Source organism: Pelobates fuscus, chromosome 13, assembly GCF_036172605.1.
Source record: "Pelobates fuscus isolate aPelFus1 chromosome 13, aPelFus1.pri, whole genome shotgun sequence".
NCBI lineage: Eukaryota > Metazoa > Chordata > Amphibia > Anura > Pelobatidae > Pelobates > Pelobates fuscus.
Window position 1 is genome coordinate 34,618,454 of NC_086329.1, and position 27,364 is coordinate 34,645,817.

The window sequence follows — 27,364 nt, forward strand, 5'->3', positions numbered from 1 at the left end:
TGTCAGTCAGTGAGTGAGTGTATGTCAGTCAGTGAGTGTCTGTGTGTGTCAGTGAGTGTGTGTGTCTATCAGTGAGTGAGTTTGTCTATCAGTGAGTGAGTGTATGTATGTCAGTGAGTGGGTTTCTGTGTGTCAGAGAGTGGGTTTCTGTGTGTATGTCTGTCAGTGAGTTTCTGTGTGTGTGTGTCAGTGAGTTTCTGTGTGTGTGTCAGCGTGTGTGTGTGTCTGTCAGAGAGTGAGTGATATGAAGGGGCAGCAAAATGGATCTTTGCCTAGGGCAGCAGAAATCCTTGCACCGGCCCTGCCCATAGCATTTGGAATACAGGTTTGTATTCTTAACACTATATTGGTCCTGTATAAGTTCTAAAGCCAGCAATATCATAAAGTATCTGTATAAACAAGATGGATAAACTGCAAGAAGAGCACTTTATACAATATAGCATCTCATTGAGGTTACAAGATGTTTTGGGTAATAAATGACAAATTAAAAGACCATATGTTGTTAGATTCATTATGAAATTACACCCATGGTGTTGTTTGTACTTTGAATGCAGAGCACTGTGGTTTCTTTTATTACCCTGAACATCAGTTTAGCGGTGGCATGCACACTGGGATTTTCTGCACACAAGTGACTGAACCCATAAGATGCGTACGTTATTTACCAAACATGTTGATCTTTGCACTTCTACACCATCTATGCGAGTCTTCAAGGCATCACTGTTTGCTTTATGTGATAAAGTGTTTTTAATCTGTTCGGATTAAAAGATGTATGTATTAATAGATTGGCAATGGTATCGTTTGGATAATGGGACACAATGTCTTCATTCTTTCGTTTATGTAAAGGATACATTTCTTTCTCACTATAAATGTTGCAATATGTAGCTATATAATTTTTAACGGTCTTGATAAAAATTCTAATTAGAAGCTGAAACGTTGACTTTTATGTTATAAATGCAGTATTCTGAAATTGTCTTATGTTTGTTTAAATTAGTGTTTTTTTTAAAGTAACATTTAACCATTGTATTTAACCCAGAACGGCCCCTGTATATGGCCGTAGCACAGCACGTCTCTTTGCTTAGGGGTTTCGCAATGCCTAAAGCTAGTCCTTCCCTTCTAGATTAATCAAATTAATCTGGGTGTGAAAATACTTGTTCCCCTCTTTAATAATTCTAGTAAATTTGGCAGCGCACAGAACATGCAAATGTACATGTAAATGATCCTTGTGTCCTATTTACTAAACTTGACAATAGTATGATTGTTTTACGGAAGCAGTGAGTGCAATATCTGTTCAGTCACCCTGGTCAGTCATGCCCAAGTAAAGAGTTTTGACGATGGGTGTGCTTGCATAAAACAAGTGTTGCGTACCCTTGGATTGTATCTGAGCAGTTTTCATTAGATTCCTTTGCAGCTGCTAAATTTCGGTGACTTTTAAAAATATTCCCTGTGTGGTTCCCTCTCTACGTATTATCTTGGCTGGTTGTCCACACCGTCTAGCTGTGTAGTATATGGGATTTCCTGATGGATCTGGTTTGTTGCCGTTTGTATGTCAAGTGCATTCCTATCAAGTCAGATTGCATCAGTTGTGACTATGTCTGTGAATCCCTGGGGCCTGGGAGTGTTATGTGTATATATACACCAATGCCTGGGATTTTTTTTTATGTTGATGTTGCTTATGATACTGCAGTGATGTCACTGTTTACATGAAAATGTTAGTCCCACTACACCGTTAAGAATAGATGCCATAACAAACTGTAACAATGTTATAATAATTTGCACTATGATGTCATTCTGATTGACGTTTAGAATGATTTGAAATGCTGCGCCTCAGTGTCTATTTAGGTATTGAACATTTTTAGATATGTGTTTGTTTGAGAATGAATGAAAAGGGGAATGAAAGATAGTGACATGGTAAAGGTGACAAGTGGATTATGACATCACACTATTGGGGACAATATAATGGATGTTGGATGCTAGAATGAGAAGATGAAATAATGAGAGGCATTGATTGGTAAAGAATGATGAAATGATGAGAGAATGATGGAATGAGAGGGAGAAGATACATTTTTAACATAAATAAGGAAATAAGGGGTTTCAGAGAAAGTGAGATGAAGAGAATTTTAGGGGTAGAGATTGAATTAAAGGACCACTATAGTGTCAGGAATAGAAACATGTATTTCAGACATTATAGTTTTCAAAGTACAGATTAAGTTTCTGGCCCCAGTCCCCTTGCTTTAAAAGAGTGTTTTACTCACCCTTTGTCCCGCATCACGCTGGTCTTGCCACGGCTGGCCCCGACCCGCTCCACCTATGTAGCTGAGATCATCAAATTTGACGATCTCAGCCAATCCAATGCTTTCCCACGCAAAAGCATTGGGAGGCTAATACACATGTGCAGCAAAAACGACACTCTGCGCCAATGAGCATCTTCTCATAGAGATGCATTGAATCAATGCCAATGTATCTGAAAGGGGAAAGTTCAGTGTCTGCATGTAGACACATCGTGCAGCATTGACCCAGGAAGCACATTTGGTGGCTGTCTGAGTGACAGCTACTAGAGGTGTTACTAGGCAGGCAAGTAATCGATTTTATATGAAAATGAATGCAGGGACTGACTATACTACTATATTAAACTGTGTTGTTCTGGTGACTATAGTGTCCCTTTAAGTTGTAGGAATAATGAAATAAGTCTAATGGGGTAATTGGGAAAGTTGGTTAAAAAACTAAAAACACTCTTTCTTGGAGTCTGATGAGATAGAATGGGAGGTATGGAAAACTGAGTGAGGTACTGGCAGAACTTTAACCCCTTAAGGACCAAACTTCTGGAATAAAAGGGAATCATGACATGTCACACATGTCATGTGTCCTTAAGGGGTTAAAGGATTAGTTTTGTGGAACCCAGTTTTTAACCCGCAGACAGTTTCATATACCACAATGTGATATGAGGCTTTACATGTGCAGTTTGACCCATATATTATAATTCTGTTTTACTTGCATATAAGAGATACATGGGATGAGGTACATTACAGGCAGGCAGCCCTAAGTCATTTTACATACATTATTTATGAAAATGAATTGTAATACGTAGACAGAAATCTGTGCTGTGTCAACATACAAATGAGTATTAGTACACAGAGTGAAAGAACTTTAAATAATTTATGGACCTCCTGGCTTTTATTGTTCTACCTCTCCGGAAAAATGCCAGGAATCTCTGCTAATGGAAAAAGCAATACTACTCTTGCAATTACTAACTGGAAATTATTCACATCTCGTCCCATGTGCCCTTGTAGCTATTGGATGCACTTAAAATAAGAAAACAAACCCAAATCGATTGAAATGCTGCAGTGTATGTGTGTGTCTGTGTGAGTGTGTGTCAGACTATGTCAGCTCTGCTTTCAGTTTGTCTACTCAGGCCTTCAATTTGAAGTTTACTTTGAATTCACTCTTTAGTAAATGACCCTGTTAATGCACTTATTATTATTATTATTATATTTTTAAACCCTCTTCTGTTTATTTGGAATGCATTTTTGTGCTGTCCATTTTTTTCGCGCTGTCCTTATTATTATTATTTATATGATGGGAGCAAATTCCGCAGCGCTGTACAATGGGTCTTTGATTCTCTTTGCTGATGGCTTGCAGATCATGACTGCGGCGAACTTGTTAGCATTGCTGCGGTTTTACAACTGAATAGACTTTGCATGCTGGAATCTGAAATGCAGGAATAAAGATGAACTGGTGAAATTAGAACTGGTTAGCCTATGAAGAGAGAAACAAGTAGCAAAAAAGGCGAGAACGGAGAACAGCTTTAATTAGCCTGCCCTTCGGTGGGTCCCCGCTCAGATCTCAAGCTGGTTTTAGCTCATCTTGTGCCCTTACAGAGAGAACATTAAGGCGAATTTTAAAACCAACAGGGACTCTTTCTGGCCACAAAAGTGATGGAAAAGTTGTTTCAAGGGGACTAACACCTGGACTGTGGCATGCCGGAGGGGGATCCATGGCAAAACTCCCATGGAAAATTGCACAGTTGATGCAGAGTCTGCTTTTAATCCATAAAGGGCAGAAATCACCTAACATTGACACCTGTCCTCAAAGCCCCTGATACACACTGACACAGAGCAGAATAGAGACTGTTACCCCTACATAGGGTCACTTGGCAGATATGGCGGGGTCGTGGGAGGGGGAGGATGACTTTCACCTCTTCCCCTGTTACATTCCCGTTGTGCTGTGACATCACCCTTATACGCTGTGTAAAGCATACTATTTAATTTGATCAGCATGGCCACTTGAGTTTTTATAGTTTTCACGCTGCTTGTAGTTTATATATGGTTCACAAAAATCAAACAAACGATAAAGTAAACATGTAAGGATTCAGAATATTCTTTCAAACCCTTACACATTGTGTGTACGTATTTTTTGTCTTAAGTTTGTGGCTTTAAAGAGGTTTACGTTGTTTCTATGATGTGCATAACATGTTCTTGTAAATGTTTGTTACATTTTTCCTGGAATTGTAATTTTTGAATCTGAATAAAGATAGTCAAATCCCTGATACACACTGACACAGAGCAGAATAGGGACTGTTCCCCCTACATAGGGTCACTTGGCAGATATGGATTGACACCTATCCTAATGATCCCTGATACACACTGACACAGAGCAGAATAGGGACTGTTCCCCCTACATAGGGTCACCTGGCAGATATGGATTGACACCTGTCCTCAAAACCCCTGATACACACTGACACAGAGCAGAATAGGGACTGTTCCTCCTACATGGGGTCACTTGGCAGATATGGATTGACACCTGTCCTCAAAACCCCTGATACACACTGACACAGAGCAGAATAGGGCCTGTTCCCCCTACATAGGGTCACTTGGCAGATATGGATTGACACCTGTCCTCAAAACCCCTGATACACACTGACACAGAGCAGAATAGAGACTGTTCCCTGTCCACAGAGACCATGATACACACTGACACAGAGCAGAATAGAGACTGTTCCCCGTCCACAGAGTCCATGATACACACGGACACAGAGCAGAATAGAGACTGTTCCCCGTCCACAGAGTCCATGATACACACGGACACAGAGCAGAATAGAGACTGTTCCCTGTCCACAGAGACCATGATACACACTGACACAGAGCAGAATAGAGACTGTTCCTGTCATGCCTTAATTACGGTATTCCCTTACTTCCTGGTTCCACAGAGCCTAGCCACACCTCTTTATGACACGGTCTGCCTATTTAATCTGACCGCACCAGCTGATCGACGCTGGATTATTAAACTACCTTCCGTACCTACCAACCGGTACAACTCGTTGTGAAAGCCTCTGCTACCAGACCGGACTGAAAGACTCTACAAAGTTCCCTTCACCTCTCCTCATCCACGGCTAAAGCTTAAACACTCTTCATCCGCCTCTGAGGAGATCTCGGGAACCAGCGTTCTATGTGCCGGAAGCTAAGTAAAACCAATGTGATAAGCGTTGCATCTAAAAGCTGTTATTACCTGTCTCCAAAGTCCTTCGGTAAAATCAACCCCATTACAGCTAACTTCAACTCATACTGCATATCAGTTATCTGCATCAGTCTTGCTTCAGTTAAAGTTATGGAACAGCTATTGTAACTACTTATCACCTAAACCGTTAATTCTACTAAGAGACTTTATTTGATTCAGTATCTGCAATTTACTATCGTTTACTCCTTAAAGCTACAGTGCCTATAATTGTGGACTTCAGTTATCGTTTACTCCTTAAAGCTACAGTGCCTATAATTGTGGACTTCAGTTATCGTTTACTACTTAAAGCTACAGTGCCTATAATTGTGGACTTCAGTTATCGTTTACTACTTAAAGCTACAGTGCCTATAATTGTGGACTTCAGTTATCGTTTACTACTTAAAGCTACAGTGCCTATAATTGTGGACTTTAGTTATCGTTTATTACTTAAAGCTACAGTACCTGTAAATTGGAATTAAAGTCAATACCTTTTACTTTTTATAATAAATATTCAAACTATAAGAAATCTGCAGTTGTGTTCCTTCATAACAAATGTTTAGACGTGACAGAATAATCCAGCCCTTGTAATGGATCCAGCAGATTTCGATTCTACTATAACTACGCTGAATCTAAGAGTTGATACACTAGCCCAAGGTGTGCAAGACCTGCAAGTTACCAACGAAAGAATTCTCACTTATGTCAGAGATCTACAAACTCATACTCCTCATACTGTTCTGCACTCGGCTAGTGATCCTGCTGTATGTAACCCAGAAAAGTTCTCTGGAGATCGTTCAAAATACAGGGAGTTCCTCAACACCTGCAAACTATTAATTGCTTTGAAACCTCGATCTTATCCTACAGAAAGAACTAAAGTTTGTTCGGTTATTTCCTTTCTAAGAGGTGAACCTATGTCATGGGCCCATTCCTTTCTGGAAAACGACGACCCCATCTTAGACTCACTGGATGAATTTTTTGAAGCCATGTCTCTTCTCTATGAAGATCCTAACAAACAAGCTACAGCTGATTTAACAATCAGAACACTACAGCAAAGAAATAGACCTGTTGAAGATTACATTGCTGAATTTAAAAGATGGGCTGTAGAAACGCAATGGAATGACATCACATTGCGCAACCAATTTCGAATTGGTTTATCTGAAGCTGTAAAAGATGAACTGTCTAGAACAGAACTCCCTACTACTTTGAACGCTCTAATTCACTTATCAATCAGCATTGACAGAAGATTAAGAGAAAGAAAGGCAGAAAAAGCCCTTTTTCATTCTAAAGACCGAAGACCTTTTACTCCCTCAAAAGCTCCAGAAAAGACTTCCTTACCAAGTGAACCTATGGAAATAGGGGTAATAAGAAGTCCTCTCACTCCTGCAGAAAAGAACCGAAGACGTCAATTAAACCTATGCATGTATTGTGCCTCTCAAGATCATCTGGTCTCTGATTGTCCCTTATTAAAACGGACAAAGGCCGGTAGACAAGCCTATACCTCTGCGATCTTCAGTGCACTCCCCTCAACATCGACCACTCCGTTCACACCTGTATCCCTTGTAATACAGTGGGATAAGGTGAGAATTGTGACTGAAGCTCTCATCGATTCTGGTGCACATGGAGTATTCATCGATTCAACCTTTGTAACAAAGAATAAAATTCCTTGTGTTCAAAAAGCCATTTCTGTTCCTATTAAAGTGATTGACGGCTCCTTTATCTCCTCGGGACCGATTCTTCATGAAACCATCCCTCTAAAGGTAACCACCAATCATATTCATACTGAATTTCTAGTATTTGATGTTATTCCATCACCTCTCTATCCCGTTATAATAGGGATCAATTGGTTAAGGAACCACAACCCTCAAATTTCATGGTCTCCTTTCTCTATCACCTTTAACCAGGGGCGGACTGACCGGTCGGGCACTTCGGACATGGTCCGAGGGCCCGGCCGGGAGGGGGGCCCGCCATCAGGGGGCCCGGCCGCCCCTTTAAATGCTGCAGCCGCCTGAGCGCTCTCTTAAGAGCGCTCAGGCGGCTGCAGCTTCTCACCTCCCCTCCCCGTAGCGTGGCCGAGCTGCTCTGCGTCCGCGGTGCCGGCCGTAGTTATAGGAAGGTGCACACACACTGAGTGTGCACCTTCCTGTCAGTCCGGCCGGGTACAGGAAACAGAAACTCCTGTTCCGCGCGGAACAGGAGTTTCTGTTTCCTGTACCCGGCCGGACTGACCGGAAGGTGCACACTCAGTGTGTGTGCACCTTCCTATCAATCCGGTCGGCACCGCGGACGCAGAGCCTCTCGGCCACACTACGGGGAGGGGGTAAAAAGAGGGAGGGAGGGGAGGGGGGGGTTAAAAGAGAGAGGGAGGGGGGGTTAAAAGAGAGAGGGGGGGTTAAAAGAGAGAGGGGGGGGTAAAAAGAGGGAGGGGGGTTTAAAGAGAGAGGGAGGGGGGTTAAAAGAGAGGGGGGTTGTTAAAAGAGATGGGTTAAAAGAGAGAGGGAGGGGGGTTTAAAAGAGGGAGGGGGGTTAAAAGAGAGAGGGAGGGGGGGTTAAAAGAGGGAGAGGGGGTTAAAAGAGAGAGGAGGGGTTAAAAGAGAGAGGGAGGGGGGGTAAAAAGAGAGAGGGAGGGGGGTAAAAAGAGAGAGGGAGGGGGTAAAAAGAGAGAGGGGAGTAGGGGGGATAAAAAGAGAGAGGGAGGGGGGTAAGAAGAGAGAGGGAGGGGGTAAGAAGAGGGAGGGGGTAAGAAGGGAGGGGGAGTAAAAGAGGAAGGGGGGAGTAAGAAGAGGGGGGAGGGGGTAAGAAGAGGGAAGATTAAGAAGAGAGGGGGGAGTAAAGGGGGTAAGAAGAGAGAGGGAGGGGGGGTAAGAAGAGGGAGGGGGTAAGAAGGGAGGGGGGAGTAAGAAGAGGGGGAGGGGGAGTAAAAGAGGAAGGGGGGAGTAAGAAGAGGGGAGATTAAGAAGAGAGGGGGGAGTAAAGGGGGTAAGAAGAGGGGAGGGGGAGTAAAAAGAGGAAGGGGGAGTAAGAAGAGGGGGTAAGAAGAGCGGGGAGGGGGTAAAAAGAGGGGGGAGTAAGAAGAGGGAGGAGTAAGAAGAGGGAGGAGTAAGAAGAGGGAGGAGTAAGAAGAGGTGGGAGTAAGAAGAGGGGGAGGGGGAGTAAGAAGATGGGGAGAGTAAGAAGGGGGAGTAAGGAGAGGGGGAGGGGGGAGTAAGAAGAGGGGAGAGTAAGAATGGGGGTAAGAAGAGAGTGGGAGTAAGAAGGGGGTAAGAAGAGGGGGAGGGGGGAGTAAGAGGAGGGCAATTGCCCCCTCCCCTGTCCGCAGGCACCGTGCGGGCAGCCGGCAGGGGAGGGAGGAAGAGAGGACCCGGGAGCTCAGCCTGCAGCTCCTCTGGGTCCTTCTTGCGCGAGCACAGATCGTTGCCGCGGTTACCACGGCAACGTTACGGCTCTTGCAAGAGTAAACTCTAGCCCTGGAGCTACGGGCTAGAGTTCACTCTCAACACTGTGACCACCAGGTATTCCTGGTGGTCGCAGTGGTGAGAGTGAACTTTAGCCCCATAAACACACTGCCCCCACACCATACACATTCACACACTGCCCCCCATACACCCACACTGCCCCCACACACACCATACACACACACTGCCCCCACACACCATACACATTTACACACATTGCCTCACACACACACACATACACACATACACTGCCCACCCATACACACACAGCCCCCCATACTAACATTGCCACACACATACACAGCCCCCTCGTACACACATTGCCCCACACACCCTACACATTCACACACTACACCCCCTCACACACACTGAACCTTTCACACAGACTGCACCCCTTACACATTGCACCACTGCTCCTATACCCTACTACAGCCTCATATCCCAGCAGACCCCAGGTAAGTTGTCAAACTGTTCTTAAACGGTTTGACTACTTACTCTGGGAGGGGGGCCCGGCCCTCCTGGCACCATAACGACTACACAGAGTAGTAGTGGTTATTGTGCATGGATTATTTCTTTAAATAATCTACGAGTGCCCCAGTAGCCAGCAAGCCAGCCAACCCACAGGCCAGCCAGCCCACAGGCTGGCCAGTAGACAGCCAGCCAGCTTACAGGCCACCAGTTAGGCTTAAAGCCAGCAACCCCACAGCCTGCCAACCGCAGCCAGCAAGCCACAGCCTGCCAGCCAGCAAGCCACAGCCTGCCAGCCGCAGCCAGCAAGCCACAGCCTGCCAGCTGCAGCCAGCAAGCCCACAGCCTGCCAGCCGCAGCCAGCAAGCCCACAGCCTGCCGGCAGTAGCCAGTAAGCCCACAGCCTGCCAGCAAGCCCACAGCCTGCCAGCCGCAGCCAGTAAGCCCACAGCCTGCCAGCAAGCCCACAGCCTGCCAGCCGCAGCCAGTAAGCCCACAGCCTTCCAGCAAGCCCACAGCCTGCCAGCCGCAGCCAGCAAGCCCACAGCCTGCCGGCAGTAGCCAGCAAGCCCACAGCCTGCCAGCAAGCCCACAGCCTGCCAGCCGCAGCCAGTAAGCCCACAGCCTTCCAGCAAGCCCACAGACTGCCAGCCAGCAACAGTAATTAAGGTAAGAGGAGCCAACTTGGCCTAGGTATCAGCTATGTTGTGTTGCTATATTGTGAATAGGAACCAGAGTGTTGGAGATACCCCCCTCCAGGCCCCATTAGACTCCATTGTAGTCTCTAATGGGACCTGGAGGAAATTCTTTCTAACACACTCTCTAAAGGACACTGAGATAGCCTCTGCTAGAATGCTCCCCCCCTCCATGGCCCATTAGCCCTCAATTGTAGTCTCTACTGGGGCCTGGAGGCGACTGTTTCCAGCAGGGACACTGAGATGGCCTCTGTTAGAAAGACCCCCTTCCAAGCCTGTTAGACTCCATTGTAGTCTCTAATAGGGCCTGGAGGGGATTCTTTCTAACACACTCTCTAAAGGACACTGAGATAGCCTCTGCTAGAAAGACCCCCCTCCATGGCCCATTAGCCCTCAATTGTAGTCTCTACTGGGGCCTTGAAGGGATTATTGCACTTTTGTTCCTTGTGTCTAAAGATTGTGTAGGGTGTGGCTGGAGGCGGTGCATGGAGGCGGGACATGGGTGGCGCTTGCTGCGGAGTATGGGTGGGGCCTGTAAGGGGGCCCTTGATTTATTTTGCCCGGGGGCCCTGAGGGTTCTCAGTCCGCCCCTGCCTTTAACTCACATTATTGTAAAGAAACATGTTTACAGCAAATTCCTATTCTTCAAATCTCCAAAGAACCAACCATACCTTCTTGTTATTCAGACTTTTCAGATGTCTTCAGTAAAAAAGAAGCTGAAACGCTCCCGCCTCATCGTTCCTACGATTGTCCTATAGACCTCATACCTGGTGCCCCAGTACCCTTTGGGCACATCTACCCTCTCTCTGAGGCTGAATTACAAATTCTCAAAGAATATCTAGATGAAAACCTACGGAAAGAGTTCATTAGACCCTCTAGTTCACCTGCTGCCTCAAGTAGGTTTTTCGTAAGAAACAAAGACCAGACTATACGTCCTATCATTGATTACAGAGCCTTAAACAAAATAACAGTTAAAAATCGTTATCCTCTTCCCCTCATCAATGAACTGGTTGAACGATTGAAAACTGCTACCATCTACACCAAGCTTGACCTTCGCGGGGCATATAATCTCATCAGGATAAAGGCTAATGATGAATGGAAAACTGCTTTCCGAACAAGATATGGCCTCTTCGAATATCTGGTGATGCCTTTTGGCCTCTGCAACGCCCCTGCAACTTTTCAACATTTCATAAATGAGATCTTTAGAGACCTATTGGACGTCTGTGTCATCATTTATTTAGATGATATTCTCATATACTCCAACACTCCTGAGGAACATAGAAAACATGTCAGATGGGTGTTATCAAGACTCAGAAATCACAAATTATTCGCTAAACCCGAAAAATGTATTTTTCACGTCAAAGAAATAACCTTCTTAGGTTATGTCATCTCCCCTCATTCAATAGGTATGGATAATTCAAAAGTCGATTGTATTATAAACTGGCCTGTTCCCTCTACAGTAAAAGAATTACAGCGATTTCTAGGGTTCGCCAACTTCTACAGAAAATTTATTAAAAACTACTCTGAGATAGCTCACCCTCTCAATCAACTTAACAGTAAAAAACATCCCTTCAATTGGAACGAGAAGGCTCAAACTGCCTTCACTGAATTAAAGAGAAAGTTTACAACAGCTCCTATTCTTCAACTTCCAAATCCTTCATATCTTTATGTCCTTGAAACGGATGCTTCGGAAGTTGCAATTGGAGCTGTCCTCTCTCAACATAAAACTCCTCAAGAACCTCTTCATCCTGTCGCCTTCTTCTCACGATCATTATCTCCTGCCGAAAAGAATTATCCTACAGGAGAAAAATAATTACTAAGTATCAAAGTGGCTTTAGAAACCTGGAGACACCTTCTTGAAGGCGCTCGGAACTCTTTAATCATTTATACTGACCATAAAAATCTCGAATATCTTCACTCCAATAAAACACTGTCTGCTCGACAAGTAAGATGGAATCTCTTTTTTTCCCGGTTCAACTTCCAAATCGTCTTTAGACCTGGGTCCAGAAACAAAAAGGCTGATGCCCTTTCCAGGATCCATAAGGACACTGAAATTGAACCTCCTTCGCCTAAAATCATTGGAATCTTATCTTCTCTTATTGATGACATTAAAGATCTCAGTGAAGATGCTCTCGAACTTCCTAAATCAATGAAATTATCCAAGAAAAACGGTCTCTACTATTTCAAAGACCGGATTTACGTACCTCCCTCTTTCAGAATTAAAGTACTCGAATTCATTCATGATTCTCCTCTGGCAGGTCATCCAGGTATAAAAAAGACCCTTGAATTGTCTAAAAGATACTATTGGTGGCCTCGTCAAGACCAAACTATTGAATCTTATGTCATATCTTGTTCTGTTTGCCAAAGATCAAAACATGTCCATCATCAACCATTTGGTCAATTATTGAATTTACCGATTCCTGAACGACCTTGGCAATCCATTTCTATGGATTTTCTGGTAGAATTACCTCCTTCTCATCATCATACCACCATTTTAGTGGTGGTAGACCGCTTCACGAAAATGTCTAATTTCATTCCTTTAAAGAAGTTACCCACATCCTCTGAACTTTCGAAAATATTTCTTGATAACATAGTTAAACTTCACGGACTGCCAGACGAAATCATTTCAGACCGAGGAACTCAGTTTACCTCCAAATTTTGGAATGCATTATGTGCCACTCTTCATATCCAACGTAAACTATCATCTGCATATCATCCTCAAACAGATGGACAAACTGAAAGAGTCAACCAATGCTTAGAACAATATCTACGATGTTATTGTTCTCACTTACAAGACGATTGGATAACTTGGTTACCTATGGCAGAATTCGCATACAATAACTCTTTTCATACCAGCAGTAAAATGACTCCATTTTTATCCAATTATGGATTTCATCCTTCCTCTTTTCCTGCTCAGACAATTTCTTCATCTAATCTCTCTGATTCGAATCAAATTTCTCATATGTCCTCTTTATTCAAGAAATTGCATGAGAATCTAGAATTGGCCTCCTCCAATCAAAAGAAGTTTTTTGATACAAAAAGACAACCTTCACCTTCTTATAAAATCGGTGATCTTGTCTGGCTTTCCTCAAAGAACATCTCTACAAATCGTCCATCAAAGAAGTTAAGTTCTCTTTTCCTTGGTCCTTTTCCAATAATATCGGTTAGCAACCGTAATGTTGTTAAATTGAAACTTCCCCCAACTTTAAAGCTACATCCTGTTTTTCATGTGTCCTTGTTGAAGCCTCATCATCCTGACCCTTTCCAAAGAAATGTCACTACTTCTCCTGATCCCATATTGGTCCAGGGTGAAGAAGAATACGAAATTCAAAGTATACTGGATTCAAGGATCCATCGTGGCTCCTTACAATACCTCATCAGATGGAAAGGATATGGAATTGATGAAGATACATGGGAAAACTCCTCTGACGTTCATGCTGACAAATTAATTTCCAGATTTCACAAACGTTACCCTTCTAAGCCAAGTCAATAGCACCCAGAGGTTGCTCATTAAGGAGGGGATACTGTCATGCCTTAATTACGGTATTCCCTTACTTCCTGGTTCCACGGAGCCTAGCCACACCTCTTTATGACACGGTCTGCCTATTTAATCTGACTGCACCAGCTGATCGACGCTGGATTATTAAACTACGTTCCGTACCTACCAACCGGTACAACTCGTTGTGAAAGCCTCTGCTACCAGACCGGACTGAAAGACTCTGCAAAGTTCCCTTCACCTCTCCTCATCCACGGCTAAAGCTTAAACACTCTTCATCCGCCTCTGAGGAGATCTCGGGAACCAGCGTTCTATGTGCCGGAAGCTAAGTAAAACCAATGTGATAAGCGTTGCATCTAAAAGCTGTTATTACCTGTCTCCAAAGTCCTTCGGTAAAATCAACCCCATTACAGCTAACTTCAACTCATACTGCATATCAGTTATCTGCATCAGTCTTGCTTCAGTTAAAGTTATGGAACAGCTATTGTAACTACTTATCACCTAAACCGTTAATTCTACTAAGAGACTTTATTTGATTCAGTATCTGCAATTTACTATCGTTTACTCCTTAAAGCTACAGTGCCTATAATTGTGGACTTCAGTTATCGTTTACTCCTTAAAGCTACAGTGCCTATAATTGTGGACTTCAGTTATCGTTTACTACTTAAAGCTACAGTGCCTATAATTGTGGACTTCAGTTATCGTTTACTACTTAAAGCTACAGTGCCTATAATTGTGGACTTCAGTTATCGTTTACTACTTAAAGCTACAGTGCCTATAATTGTGGACTTCAGTTATCGTTTACTACTTAGAGCTACAGTGCCTATAATTGTGGACTTTAGTTATCGTTTATTACTTAAAGCTACAGTACCTGTAAATTGGAATTAAAGTCAATACCTTTTACTTTTTATAATAAATATTCAAACTATAAGAAATCTGCAGTTGTGTTCCTTCATAACAAATGTTTAGACGTGACAGTTCCCCGTCCACAGAGACCATGATACACACTGACACAGAGCAGAATAGAGACTGTTCCCGTCCACAGAGTCCATGATACACACTGACACAGAGCAGAATAGAGACTGTTCCCCGTCCACAGAGACCATGATACACACTGACACAGAGCAGAATAGAGACTGTTCCCCGTCCACAGAGACCATGATACACACTGACACAGAGCAAAATAGGGACTGTTACCCCTACATAGGGTCACTTGGCAGGTATGGATTGACACCTGTCCTCAAAGCCCATGATACACACTGGGGGGAGCTACTGTCCTCCCCAACCCCTGCGCGGTGGGTGGGGGCCATAAATCACAATGGGGGGACCTACTGTCCTCCCCCCTCGGCCCCCACCCCTGCGCGGTGGGTGGGGGCCATAAATCACAATGGGACGGACCTACTGATAGGAGTGGAGTATTGTTCATATCAGTTTAATACCTTCCGCGTCTCCTATCAGTGGACGTGTATATGGCAGCCATTTTAGGAACCGCACACCTGGGTCCCGAGCAAGGTCACCTCGTTCAAGCTGCTCTGGTTCCTTGATGAGCCAGCTGCCCGTGAGTTAACATGTCCCGTGGAGAAGCACTCTGTCCTGTAAAGCCTCACCACAAAAAAATTAAATAAATAACAGCACTCGGAGTGGTGAGTTTAGTAAATGTTCATATCAGTTTAATACCTTACGCGTCTCCTATCAGTGGACGTGTATATGGCAGCCATTTAAGGAACCGCACACCTGGGACCCGAGCAAGGTCACCTCTTTCAACAGGCGACATGATTTGGCCCTGTAAAACTATCCTGGATATTCTCTACAATTTCTATGGATATGGCATTGATTTATGTAACAGGGAGATGGAAGAAGATGCTTGGTCGGTCCTCTTACTTGAAATTTGGGGCACTGCGCGGGCAAGCTAATGTGCCACCAGATAGGAGTGGTGAGTTTAGTATTGTTGCTGTAGCAGCGGCCAGAAAAATTGATGTTTGTTTCACAGGCAGAAAGTGCCCTAAAACATGGCGGCTTGAACCCTAGTTGGTGGCGGATAAGTCACGCAAGTCAAACGTCATTCAGAGCTAAAATACAGCAGCGTGTGGACCATTTTTAGCCCAAGGCAGCTCATCTCATCAGGCCTTTTTTAATCGAATGTATCGCCCAGTGTCAGTCCCTTCGGGATCCATCCCTTATTCATCTTAATAAAGGTGAGGTAATCTAGACTTTTTTGACCTAGGCGACTTCTCTTCTCAGTGACAATACCTCCTGCTGCACTGAAGGTCCTTTCTGACAGGACACTTGAAGTGGGGCAGGCCAGAAGTTCTATCGCAAATTGGGATAGCTCAGGCCACAGGTCAAGCCTGCACACCCAGTAGTCAAGGGGTTCATCGCTCCTCAGAGTGTCGATATCTGCAGTTAAGGCGAGGTAGTCTGCTACCTGTCGGTCGAGTCGCTCTCTGAGGGTGGATCCCGAAGGGCTGTGGCGACGCGTAGGACTTAAAAAGCTCTGCATGTCCTCCATCAACAACACGTCTTTAAAGCGTCCTGTCCTTGCCGGCGTGGTCGTGGGAGGAGGAGGATGACTTCCACCTCTCCCCCTGTTAGATTCCCGTTGTGCTGTGATATCACCCTTATACGCTGTGTAAAGCATACTTTTTAATTTATTTTGCAAATGCTGCATCCTTTCCGACTTGTTGTAATTCGGTAGCATTTCCGCCACTTTCTGCTTATACCGGGGGTCTAGTAGCGTGGACACCCAGTACAGGTCGTTCTCCTTCAGCCTTTTTATACGAGGGTCCCTCAACAGGCAGGACAGCATGAAAGAACCCATTTGCACAAGGTTGGATGCCGAGCTACTCATTTCCCGTTCCTCCTCCTCACTGATGTCATTGAAGGTATGTTCTTCCCCCCAGCCACGTACAACACCACGGGTACCAGATAGGTGACAACGAGCACCCTGGGATGCCTGTTGTGTTTGGTCTTGCTCCTCCTCCTCCTCCTCAAAGCTACAATCCTCCTCTGACTCCTCTTCCTCACAATCCTCTTCCAGCGTTGCCGCAGGTCCAGCAAGCGATGCTGATAAGGCTGTTTCTGGTGACCACAACTCTTCCTCTTCCTCTTCACGCTCATCTACAGCCTGATCCAGCACTCTTCGCAGGGCACGCTCCAGGAAGAAAACAAATGGTATGATGTCGCTGATGGTGCCTTCGGTGCGACTGACTAGGTTTGTCACCTCCTCAAAAGGACGCATGAGCCTACAGGCATTGCGCATGAGCGTCCAGTAACGTGGCAAAAAAATTCCCAGCTCCCAAGAGGATGTCCTAGCACCCCGGTCATACAAATATTCATTAACAGCTTTTTCTTGTTGGAGCAGGCGGTCGAACATTAGGAGTGTTGAATTCCAACGTGTAGGGCTGTCGCAAATCAAGAGCCTCACTGGCATGTTGTTTCGCCGCTGGATATCGGCAAAGTGAGCCATGGCCGTGTAGGAACGCCTGAAATGGCCACACACCTTCCTGGCCTGCTTCAGGACGTCCTGTAAGCCTGTGTACTTATGCACAAAGCGTTGTACGATCAGATTACACACATGTGCCATGCACGGCACATGTGTCAACTTGCCCAACTTCAATGCCGCTATCAAATTTTTTCCGTTGTCACACACCACTTTGCCGATATCCAGTTGCTGCGGAGTCAGCCATTTTTCCACCTGTGCGTTCAGGGCGGACAGGAGTGCTTGTCCGGTGTGACTCTCTGCTTTCAAGCAAGTCAAACCCAAGACGGCGTGACACTGCCGTATCCGGGATGTGGAATAGTACCTGGGGAGCTGGGGGGGTGCCGTTGATGTGGAGCAAGACGCAGCAGCACAAGAGGACTCAGCCGAGGAGGTTATGGAAGAGGATGGAGTAGGAGGAGTAGAGGAGGTGGCAGCAGGACTGTCTGCAATTCGTGGCGGTGTCACCAACTCCTCTGCAATGCCACGCATTCCTTGCTTGTCAGCCGTCAGCAGGTTTACCCAATGCGCAGTGTAGGTGATATACCTGCCCTGACCATGCTTTGCAGACCAGGTATCAGTGGTCAGATGGACCCTTGCCCCAACACTGTGTGCCAGACATGCCATGACTTCCTTTTGCACAATCGAGTACAAGTTGGGGATTGCCTTTTGTGAAAAGAAATTCCGGCCGGGTACCTTCCACTGCGGTGTCCCAATAGCTACAAATTTTTTGAACGCCTCAGACTCAACCAGATTGTATGGTAAAAGCTGGCGGGCTAATAGTTCGGACAAGCCAGCTGTCAGACGCTGGGCAAGGGGGTGACTTGGTGACATTGGCTTCTTACGCTCAAACATGTCCTTGACAGACACATGACTGTGGGCAGATGAGCGGGAACTGCTCAAGGCGGGAGACGGAGTGGCGGATGGTTGAGAGGGGGCAAGAAGGACAGCAGTGGTTGACGTGGCTGAAGATGCTAGACCAGGAGGAGGATGGCGACTTAGAGTAGGCGTGCTGCTTGTACTCATGTGTTGATCCCATAGGCGTTTGTGATGTGAGATCATGTGCCTACGCAAAGCAGTTGTACCTAGGTGGGTGTTGGACCTCCCACGACTCAGTTTCCTTTGGCACAGGTTGCAAATGGCATCGCTGTTGTCCGAGGCAGACACACAAAAAAAATGCCACACTGCTGAGCTCTGCAATGACGGCATTCTGGTGGTGGACACAGCATGCGTTGATTGGCGTGCTGTCGGGCTGACCCCGGGTGCCAATGCATGCTGTCTGACTGTGCCACTAGCTCCTTGCGACGACCCCCCCCTGCTTCCAACTCGTCTCCTCCTCCTCTCTGTCTCCCCATCTGAACTTTCGCCCTGTTCTTCTTCTTGCCGAGCGGGCACCCACGTGACATCCATGGACGCATCGTCATCATCAACCGCTTTGCTTGTATCTGACAACTCAGAAAAGGAAGCAGCAGCGGGTACAACATCATCATCATCACACCGTACCTCCATGTGTTTAATGCTGCCTGCCTGAGACATATCCCTGTTATCTACATCCTCTAGCAATAATGGTTGCGCATCACTCATTTCTTCAAACGGGTGTGTGAATAACTCCTCTGACATACCAAGTAAAGCGGCTGTGGTGCTGGTTTTGGTGGTGGCGGCAGGCGGGTGAGTGGTATCTTGAGAGGTGCCTGAAGCTAAGCTGGAGGAGGATGGTGCGTCAAGGTTCCGAGCGGAGGCTGTACAAGATTGGGTGTCCTGTGTTAGCCAGTCAACTATGTCCTCAGAACTTTTCAAGTTCAGGGTACGTGGCTTCTGAAAACTGGGCATTATTCTAGGGCAAAAGGGAATCACAGCACCACGACCACGACGGCCCCTGCGGGGTGGCCTGCCTCTGCCTGTCATTTTTTTGGGGATTAGTGGTACTATGCGTGCAAGCTACTGTGAGACCAGATATGATTGGCAATGTGCACTTGAACAGTTCTGCAGAGCACACACTGTAGGCCTGACACACCCGCTTGAAGACAAGTAACTGCTATTCAATCTATAACAGTGAAAAAAAAATTTTGTTTTTAAAAGCACGCTATAGAGACACCAGATATGATTGGCAATGTGCACTGGAACAGTTCTGGAGAGCACACGCTGAAGGAAGGCCTGACAGAGCCGCTTGAAGGACACTGACTGGCTGCTGTTAGCTTACACTAGAAACCTTTTTTCTTTGTAAAAGCACGCTATAGAGACACCAGATATGATTGGCAACTGTCAAAGCACGCTGGCACAGGTCTGCAGAGCACACGCTGAAGTAGGCCTGACACCCAGACGCTTGCAGACAACTAACTACTCTTCTATTACAGTGAAAAAAAATTATTTATTTTAAATCTAAAGCTTAACCTATTGTTAAAACAGATATGAGTGGTGGCACTGACTGTGCAAATGGGCAAGGCATCCAACCTGACACAGAAGCTGGCAGGCAGGCAACTGCTCTTCTATTACAGTGAAAAAAAATTATTTCTTTTAAATGTAAAGCTTAACCTATTGTAAAAACAGATATGAGTGGTGGCACTGGGCAAGTAGGCACAGTATCCAATGTGAACCTCACACAGAAGCTGGCAGGCAGGCACCTGCAATTACATTACACAGGAAAAAAAAAAAAAAAAGCAGCCTGATGTTATAGCCCTAAAAAGGGCTTTTTGGGGTGCTGTCCTTACAGCAGAGATCAGATGAGTCCTTCAGGATTGTAGTGGACACTGAATACCCTAACCTAGCTATCAATTTCCCTATCTAATCAGCAGCAGCTAAACTTTCCCTCCTCTCACTAAGCATGCAGCTTCAGAATGAATCGAAAATGGATGCTGGGAGGGAGGTTGGAGGGTGTGGAAGGGAGGGAGTGCTGCTGATTGGCTGGAATGTGTCTGCTGACCGAGAGGCACAGGGTCAAAGTTTGCCCAATGATGACGAATAGGGGGCGGATCGAACTGCGCATGTGTCCGCCCGCTGCGGCGAACGCGAACACGCAAAGTTCGCCGGGAACTGTTCGCCGGCGGACAGTTCGGTACATCACTAGTTGGAACTGATTGTGGGTGTACACACTGCTGACTGGGTTGTACAGTATGGTTTATTCTGTGCGATGAAGTTTGTACACACCTAGTACCTCATTTATCATTTTCTATTATCACCCTGGAATCTGTGCAATTTCTTTCACCAGTGTCAGAACTGCAATCTTTCCTACTTACGTTTCTTCTTCTGAAACATTGTAAACAATTGCTTTCACGTAATTTTCCAAAAAAGAAGATCAGTTCCTTTGAATATCTTTTTAAAAGTATATAATTAGAAAATGCTTTGTCACGTTACATCAACGCCAGCTGTTACTAGATTCTTTCAATAAGTTTGTCCTCCCCCTAGTGGCGGATTTTATATAGATCATCTGCAGGTCAAGCTCAGTGGCTGTTATAGGACAAGCTCTGCTGGCCAACACCCACAGCAAGATATCTATTGTTCAACTCAACAAACATAACAATGTTAGCAATAATGAAAATGGGAAGTGGAGTACTACTAACGATATATAGCCTAAGGCAGGGGTGTCCAAAAGGTAGATCCCTAGATGTATTACAACTACAGCTTCCATGAGGCTTTTTCATTCTAAAGGCATATAAAGCATTGTGGGAGTTGTAGTTCTAAAACATATGGGGATCTACCTTTTGGGCACCCCTGGCCTAAAGTGTATAGTCCAGTAAGTTTTGGAATAAAGTTGATGTAAACCAAACTTTTTGGGATATTGTCCAGTTTAAAAATCTCAGAATTAGAGCTAAGGAGGCTTAGGGGTAAGCGTGTTGAGGGTTAGGCATTAGAGAGGTTTAACCCCTTAAGGACCAAACTTCTAGAATAAAAGGGAATCATGACATGTCACACGTGTCATGTGTCCTTAAGGGGTTAAAGAAACACTGCAAGCACCATAACCACAACAGTGTTCTGTTGTGGTTATGGTGCCATGATGCCTGGGCTCCCTGCATGTAAGTAGTCAAACTGTGTACTGATGGTTTCACGTATTGCTTAGGGGCCACTAGGCAGGGCCGGACTGGCCTACCGGGATACCGGGAAATTTCCCGGTAGGCCGCCAGCCCTGGGGCCGCTTTGACATGTGGCTGCACTTTTTTTTCTGTTTGCTTATGCGGCCGTGCGGCCGCAGCCACACCTGCGCCGGCCGCTGCTGCTTGCTCTGCGAGGGCACAGCTACTTCCTGTCACCCGCCGGATGTGAGCGTCAAATGACGACATGACGTCACATCCGGCGGCTGCGCGGCGGCGGCTCTACAGAGACTGCATCGCAGCCTCTCTTCCCTGAACTGTTGTTGAAGGTAAGAATAAGGGGTCTTGGGGGACCTATTGTATTGTATATTGGGGAGGAGGAGGGGAGGTCAGTAATGTGTATTGGGGAGGGTGGGCAGTAATGTGTATTGGGGAGGGTGGGCAGTAATGTGTATTGGGGAGGGTGGGCAGCAATGTGTATTGGGGAGGGGGGACAGTAATGTGTATTGGGGAGGGGGGACAGTAATGTGTATTGGGGAGGGGGGACAGTAATGTGTATTTGGGGAGGGGGGTCAGTAATGTGTATTGGGGAGGGGGGACAGTAATGTGTATTGGGGAGGGGGGACAGTAATGTGTATTGGGGAGGGGGGACAGTAATGTGTATTGGGGAGGGGGACAGTAATGTGTATTGGGGAGGGGGGACAGTAATGTGTATTGGGGAGGGGGGACAGTAATGTGTATTGGGGAGGGGGGACAGTAATGTGTATTGGGGAGGGGGGACAGTAATGTGTATTGGGGAGGGGGGACAGTAATGTGTATTGGGGAGGGGGGGACAGTAATGTGTATTGGGGAGGGGGGGACAGTAATGTGTATTGGGGAGGGGGGACAGTAATGTGTATTGGGGAGGGGGGACAGTAATGTGTATTGGGGAGGGGGGTCAGTAATGTATTTGGGGAGGGGGGGTCAGTAATGTATTTGGGGAGGGGGGTCAGTGATGTATTTGGGGAGGAGAAGAAGGGGGGCAGCAATGTATTGGGGAGGGGGGTCAACTGTGTATTAGGGGAGGGAGGGGTCAGCAGTATATTAGAGGAGGGGGTGACAGCAGTATATTAAGGGGGGTCAGCAGTGTATTGGGGGAGGGGGGGACGGGAAAGATCTGACTTGGGAATTTGAGATGAGGCAATGATTATTTTTTTTTACATTTATATTTGTGGCCCAATTAATATTTTATATATATATGTATATGTGTATATATATATATATATATATATATATGTGTGTGTGTGTGTGTGTGTGTGTGTGTGTAGAAGGAAATGTAAATAGAGGGGGCTACAGGGGTGAATTATATTTGTAATATATTTATTAGGAACTGTGGAGGGAAGGGGGTTGGATGAGAGCATTAAATATTATAGCATTAAATATTATATTTATGGGGTAGGAACTGTATTATATATTTTTGGTTTAGTGCAGGGGTAGGTAACCTTCGACACTCCCTTTGTTTTTTGACATAAGGCTTGCAAAGCATCATGGGAGGTGTAGTCCACAACATCTGGAGTGGCAAAGGATGTCTACTCCTGGTTTAGAGCATAGGTGTATAACCATTCGGCTTCCCCAGGCCAAAATAACCCCTTAAACTCTTAAAGGATCACTATAGTGTCAGAAAAACAAAGCGGTTTTCCTGACACTTTAGTGCCCTTAGGGTGCCCACACCCTCAGGGTCCCCCTCCCGTGGCGCTGAAGGGGTTAAAATCCCTTCAGTTACTTACCTTAATCCAGCACCAGGCTCCCTCGGCGCTGGTGACCTCTCCTCCCTGTCTGACGTCAGCTCCCCCGTCCGAAGTCACTGGAGCTGAATGCGCATGGCCGCGCGCGCATTCAAAGTGTCCATAGGAAAGCATTTCTCAATGCTTTCCTATGGACACTCTGCGCGATGGAGGCGAAATGTGCCTCCAACGTCGCAGATGCGCCTCTAGTGTCTGTCCGGAAGACAGCCACTAGAGGCTGGATTAACCGCAAATGTAAACATAGCAGTTTCTCTGAAACTGCTATGTTTACATGTGAAGGGTTAAAACCGAGGGACATTGCACCCAGGCCACTTCATTGAGCTTAAGTGGTCTGGGTGACTATAGTGTCCCTTTAACGCTGTTACGGCGTTATATGCCATCCGCATTTTAATGGGCTGTTAAGCTGAATTCTGATGACTCCGCAATGCTATGGGGCTGGTATGTAATTTTTTCCAGGGCTGGTTTTCATACCCAGTCCGGCCCTGCCACTAGGTGCACTCCCCTACCTCTTTACATCTGGACATTCCCTCTTAAAAGCAGCTGTTAATTCTCCTGAGCGGACTCCTCTTTGGCAATGAGCTGCCAGGCACAGATCAGCAAAGAGAGTAACAAGCTGCAGAGAGAGACAGGGCTTAAACACATACATTGGGTGGGGTGCCAGGCTACTAGTGGCATCATAACCAAATCAGTTAGCTGCAGTGGTTATGGTACTTGGAATGTTCCTAATGAAGCTTGCGGAGATTCATGGGAGTTAAGGTATACAGCATCTTAACGACACATATCTGCTAACATTACGTCCCCCTTAACACTAAGTCCCCTTGCTGAAACCTAAGTACCCACTAAATCCAAGTCTCCCTAGGCTGGACCATAAACGACCCCTAAATCTAAATTAGCCCTAGTGTTATCATTTTAGACATTGCCTGTGATATAATGATACTGCTCTCTTACTGATGTTGCAGAATTTTAGTGTCCCTCAAACATTGCCAACAGGTGCAGCCTGCTGTGTTCACAGAGACATTATAAGTACATAACTACATACATTATATGTGGATCACCAGTCACAAAGTTTGATGAATGGCCTACTGATCTGGCAAGGTGTAAATTCTTCCTAAGCATTGTATACATTGTGAGTTAGAATGACGGTAAGAGAATAAAGAGATGTGTTTCTTTAAAACTGGTAATACCGGATTATAAAGAAAACAGTTTTTATAGCAAGAACATGATTCAAGCAGGGAACTTGATCTTGTGTCCTTAAAAGGAAACCAAACCGTCACTTCTAAGGATATTACACCATAATAAAACTTTGAAAATCACCTTTAACTTGGGTTCACTTTTTCAAGTCATGCTCTATTTTTTTTTAAGATATGTATTAACTGCTCAGCAAATGCATCACAATCCACTTCAAATCTGTCACAGCTTGGGCACACATTGCCCTGGACAAGAAGAAACCTTAATTCCTCCATTTGTATTTTTCAGACCTCACAAATACATTCGTTAAATATAGGGAATAAGTCAACAAAATATTTAAACAATTGGGATATGACTGTCCCTTTAAAACAGGGAGCCCATGAATCACTACGTGCATAGTAGGATGTTCTGTCTATGTGATCCCAGAATACTCATATACCCCTGTGTGTTCCATTATATAATTTCACATAGTAGATGGACTTCTACAACTCATTGCTGGACCGTGCTGATTGGCTACATCACTACCAGAGCTAGCCGCAGCGGTGACAACAATTTAATAAAAAAATAAATAGTAATTCTGACTGTGAAAAGTCTAACAGGAAGACCATATTTACAGACGCACCACAGTTTACAGCTCTGTAAATAAACCATGACTAGCCGCTTGAAGAGGAGTTCTAAACACATTGAATTATTGAAATTTAATTCCGCCTAGTTTAAGGAAATGAGCTGAACGTATAAATAATCAAAGAAAGGTTACGTGCACACTATTCCAAATCCCTGTGCATATTTATATAAATGAAGGTTAGTTACTCCAATTGCCATTTGATGAAAGCCCACCTGCCACGTCACAGCACACCTCTTAGGTGGGTCCCACACTAACAAATCACCTTGCGTCAGGCAAAAAAAAAAATCTCTAATGAGACAGAGAGGGGTGTTTTTCTAAGCCCCTAAAAACTCATTAACCCGGCAGCACTGTAACATGGCTGTGTGATACACAAGGTAAACACAAATACACAAAAATAAGCCCTGCGCTCAAACTCCCATTACTCCTGGCTGATGTGTACTATGGTCATTGCTGCCGCCCAGGAGTAGTGGGAGTTTAAGTGCAGGGCTTATTTTTGTGTATTTCTATAAATAATAAAGTTAACCATTTACTGCCATGCAATAGGCAGTATTATATATTCACATATGTTTGATGCAAATCAGCGTCTAATTACACTGTATTTGGTATAGTTGGGACATATTACTTATCAGAAACTAGACCCCTCAACCCATCTTCATCACACAATTTAAATTTTTGCGGTAGTGAATCATAAGGACTGTACTCCAATAGATTTGCATTTATTTGTAGTTATGGTATTAATTAAGAACTCATCTTTGGGCTTTTCCACCCTTTAGAACAGTGGTCCTCAAACTCTGGCCCCCCAGATGTTGCTGAACTACAACGCCCATGATTCTTTGAATTACATAGATAGCTAGAGAATCATGGGAGTTGTAGTTCAGCAACATCTGGGGGGCCGGAGTTTGAGGACCCCTGCTTTAGAATCCTAATTTTCAAATGATATATAACCAGATGTTAGCTAACCAACCCCGATGAACTTCGCAAGCCCCCCCAACAAAAAAACACAGCAAACGACTTTCCAAAGTTCATGGGAGTCTTAGTTCATTAACGATGGGTAGTCTGGTATACAAATAACTTTGCTCTGGAAATAAAAAAAATACATACAATTATTTACTATTACAAATAACGCACCTTGGGTATTGGAACAGAAACCTTTTTTTTTTTTAAAAGATAATATTACAGTGCATAAATAAGACAGGTAATACAATAGCCCCACCACCCAACCTCTGACCTTAGTCAAATATTTATAAGCTGCATGTCAGCTAAACGTAAATAATACATGAAATCAATACAATGTATAGATCTTATGGCTTCTTAGTTATCAGTATGACATCATCAACAAGGCCCATTGGCCAGATGGGACGTTTGTGATGAAACGACCAAACAGATCCAGCCTACTACTGTGTATGGTGCATTAAAATGAGCATTCTTCCCCTCTAAATGAGAATACATCTATTAAGTGGGCAGGGCAGCTATAATTTCACTATATGGTCTAGTTAACTCCTTCATGACAAGAGGTTAAGGATTACATCAGGACAGTCCTGGCACATTGTTTATTTCATGAAAGACTAAAGAGATATCTACTCTCTGTTTCTGGGGAGCAAATGTCAAAGAAATGTCTAAAAACACTTCCTGTTAGAGCTCTGGATGACATGTTTGCATGCTCTGCTAATAGTCACATGTAGGATACAATATTTTCATCGGGGCTTCTCTGCTGAATTGTTTTCATGAGCTAAGAGACATATCTAGAGAGAACACAGTGGTTAGATCTGAAGTTAGCAGACTAAATCTGTGAATTTTTGTTAACGGAACAACCATATTGTTAAAATTAGACCAAAGTAGCTGATTTGGAAAACATCTCCAAACTATCTATAGTCACTGCTTGGCTATTTTTGCCTAGAGTTGTAAATTTGTTTTTGCACTCACTACAATTCTCTGTTTAGTGAATACTCCCTTATGTTTGGGTTTCCACAGCAGGCAACAAAAAAGGATGAGCGGTCCAAAATCGATCAAAGAGGGAACAAGTGTATAGACTATAGGCCTTGGCACTTGTAACTTCCTCACTAACTGCAAGTGTTTTTTGGAGCATATGAAATGGGAGATGTCAGTGAATAGCAATCCGAGTTAAAAATAAAAGTCTGGACTCACCCACAGCTAGTCCTTCGCTGTCCGACATTGTGAGAAATTAGAGGTCTTTGGAAATGGATTGAAACGCTCTGTGTCACGCAGCAACAAAATATCCTTAAAAGTTCTGCAGTGTTTTTTTTTTCTGTTAGTCCCCCTGGCATACAGTTTTAGAGGCTTCTCTGTATGGGAGGAAAGAAAAGATAAGGATGTATCCAAGAACCAGAAACAAAATGCTATTGGTGGATATATTGGATTTATTCCCTCCCCTCCGAGTGTTCCACTAAGCACGAAACATACAAATGTAATATTAATAAAGGCAGCTTTTGGGAGCCACCCGAAAGGTTTATTGACAAGCTGTGAGCCGAACAGCTGCTTCCTTTGCAGACATATGTTCCATTTTACCGTTTCATTCGTAAATGTTGATAAGTGTATGTTTCGTAGCAGAGATTTGGAAATATAGCTGAGTTAACCACTCCCATCATGGCTTTAGCTGGGTATCACAGGGGTTAATTCACTAAACAGTGAGATTATGTCCACCCTGA

The 27,364-nt window shown here is 44.8% G+C and overlaps 1 protein-coding gene across 1 annotated transcript in view; it reads right to left on the reverse strand.

The window, feature by feature from the left end:
- The window catches only part of EML1 (EMAP like 1), a 149,599-nt gene extending 122,569 nt beyond the window's left edge, over positions 1-27,030 (reverse strand). Inside the window, exon 1 of the mRNA XM_063439771.1 lies at positions 26,844-27,030. Within this exon, the coding sequence (XP_063295841.1) occupies positions 26,844-26,871 (28 nt within the window). The 5' untranslated portion in view covers positions 26,872-27,030. The remainder of the gene's footprint in view (positions 1-26,843) is intronic.
- Between the last annotated feature and the right edge of the window lie 334 nt (positions 27,031-27,364).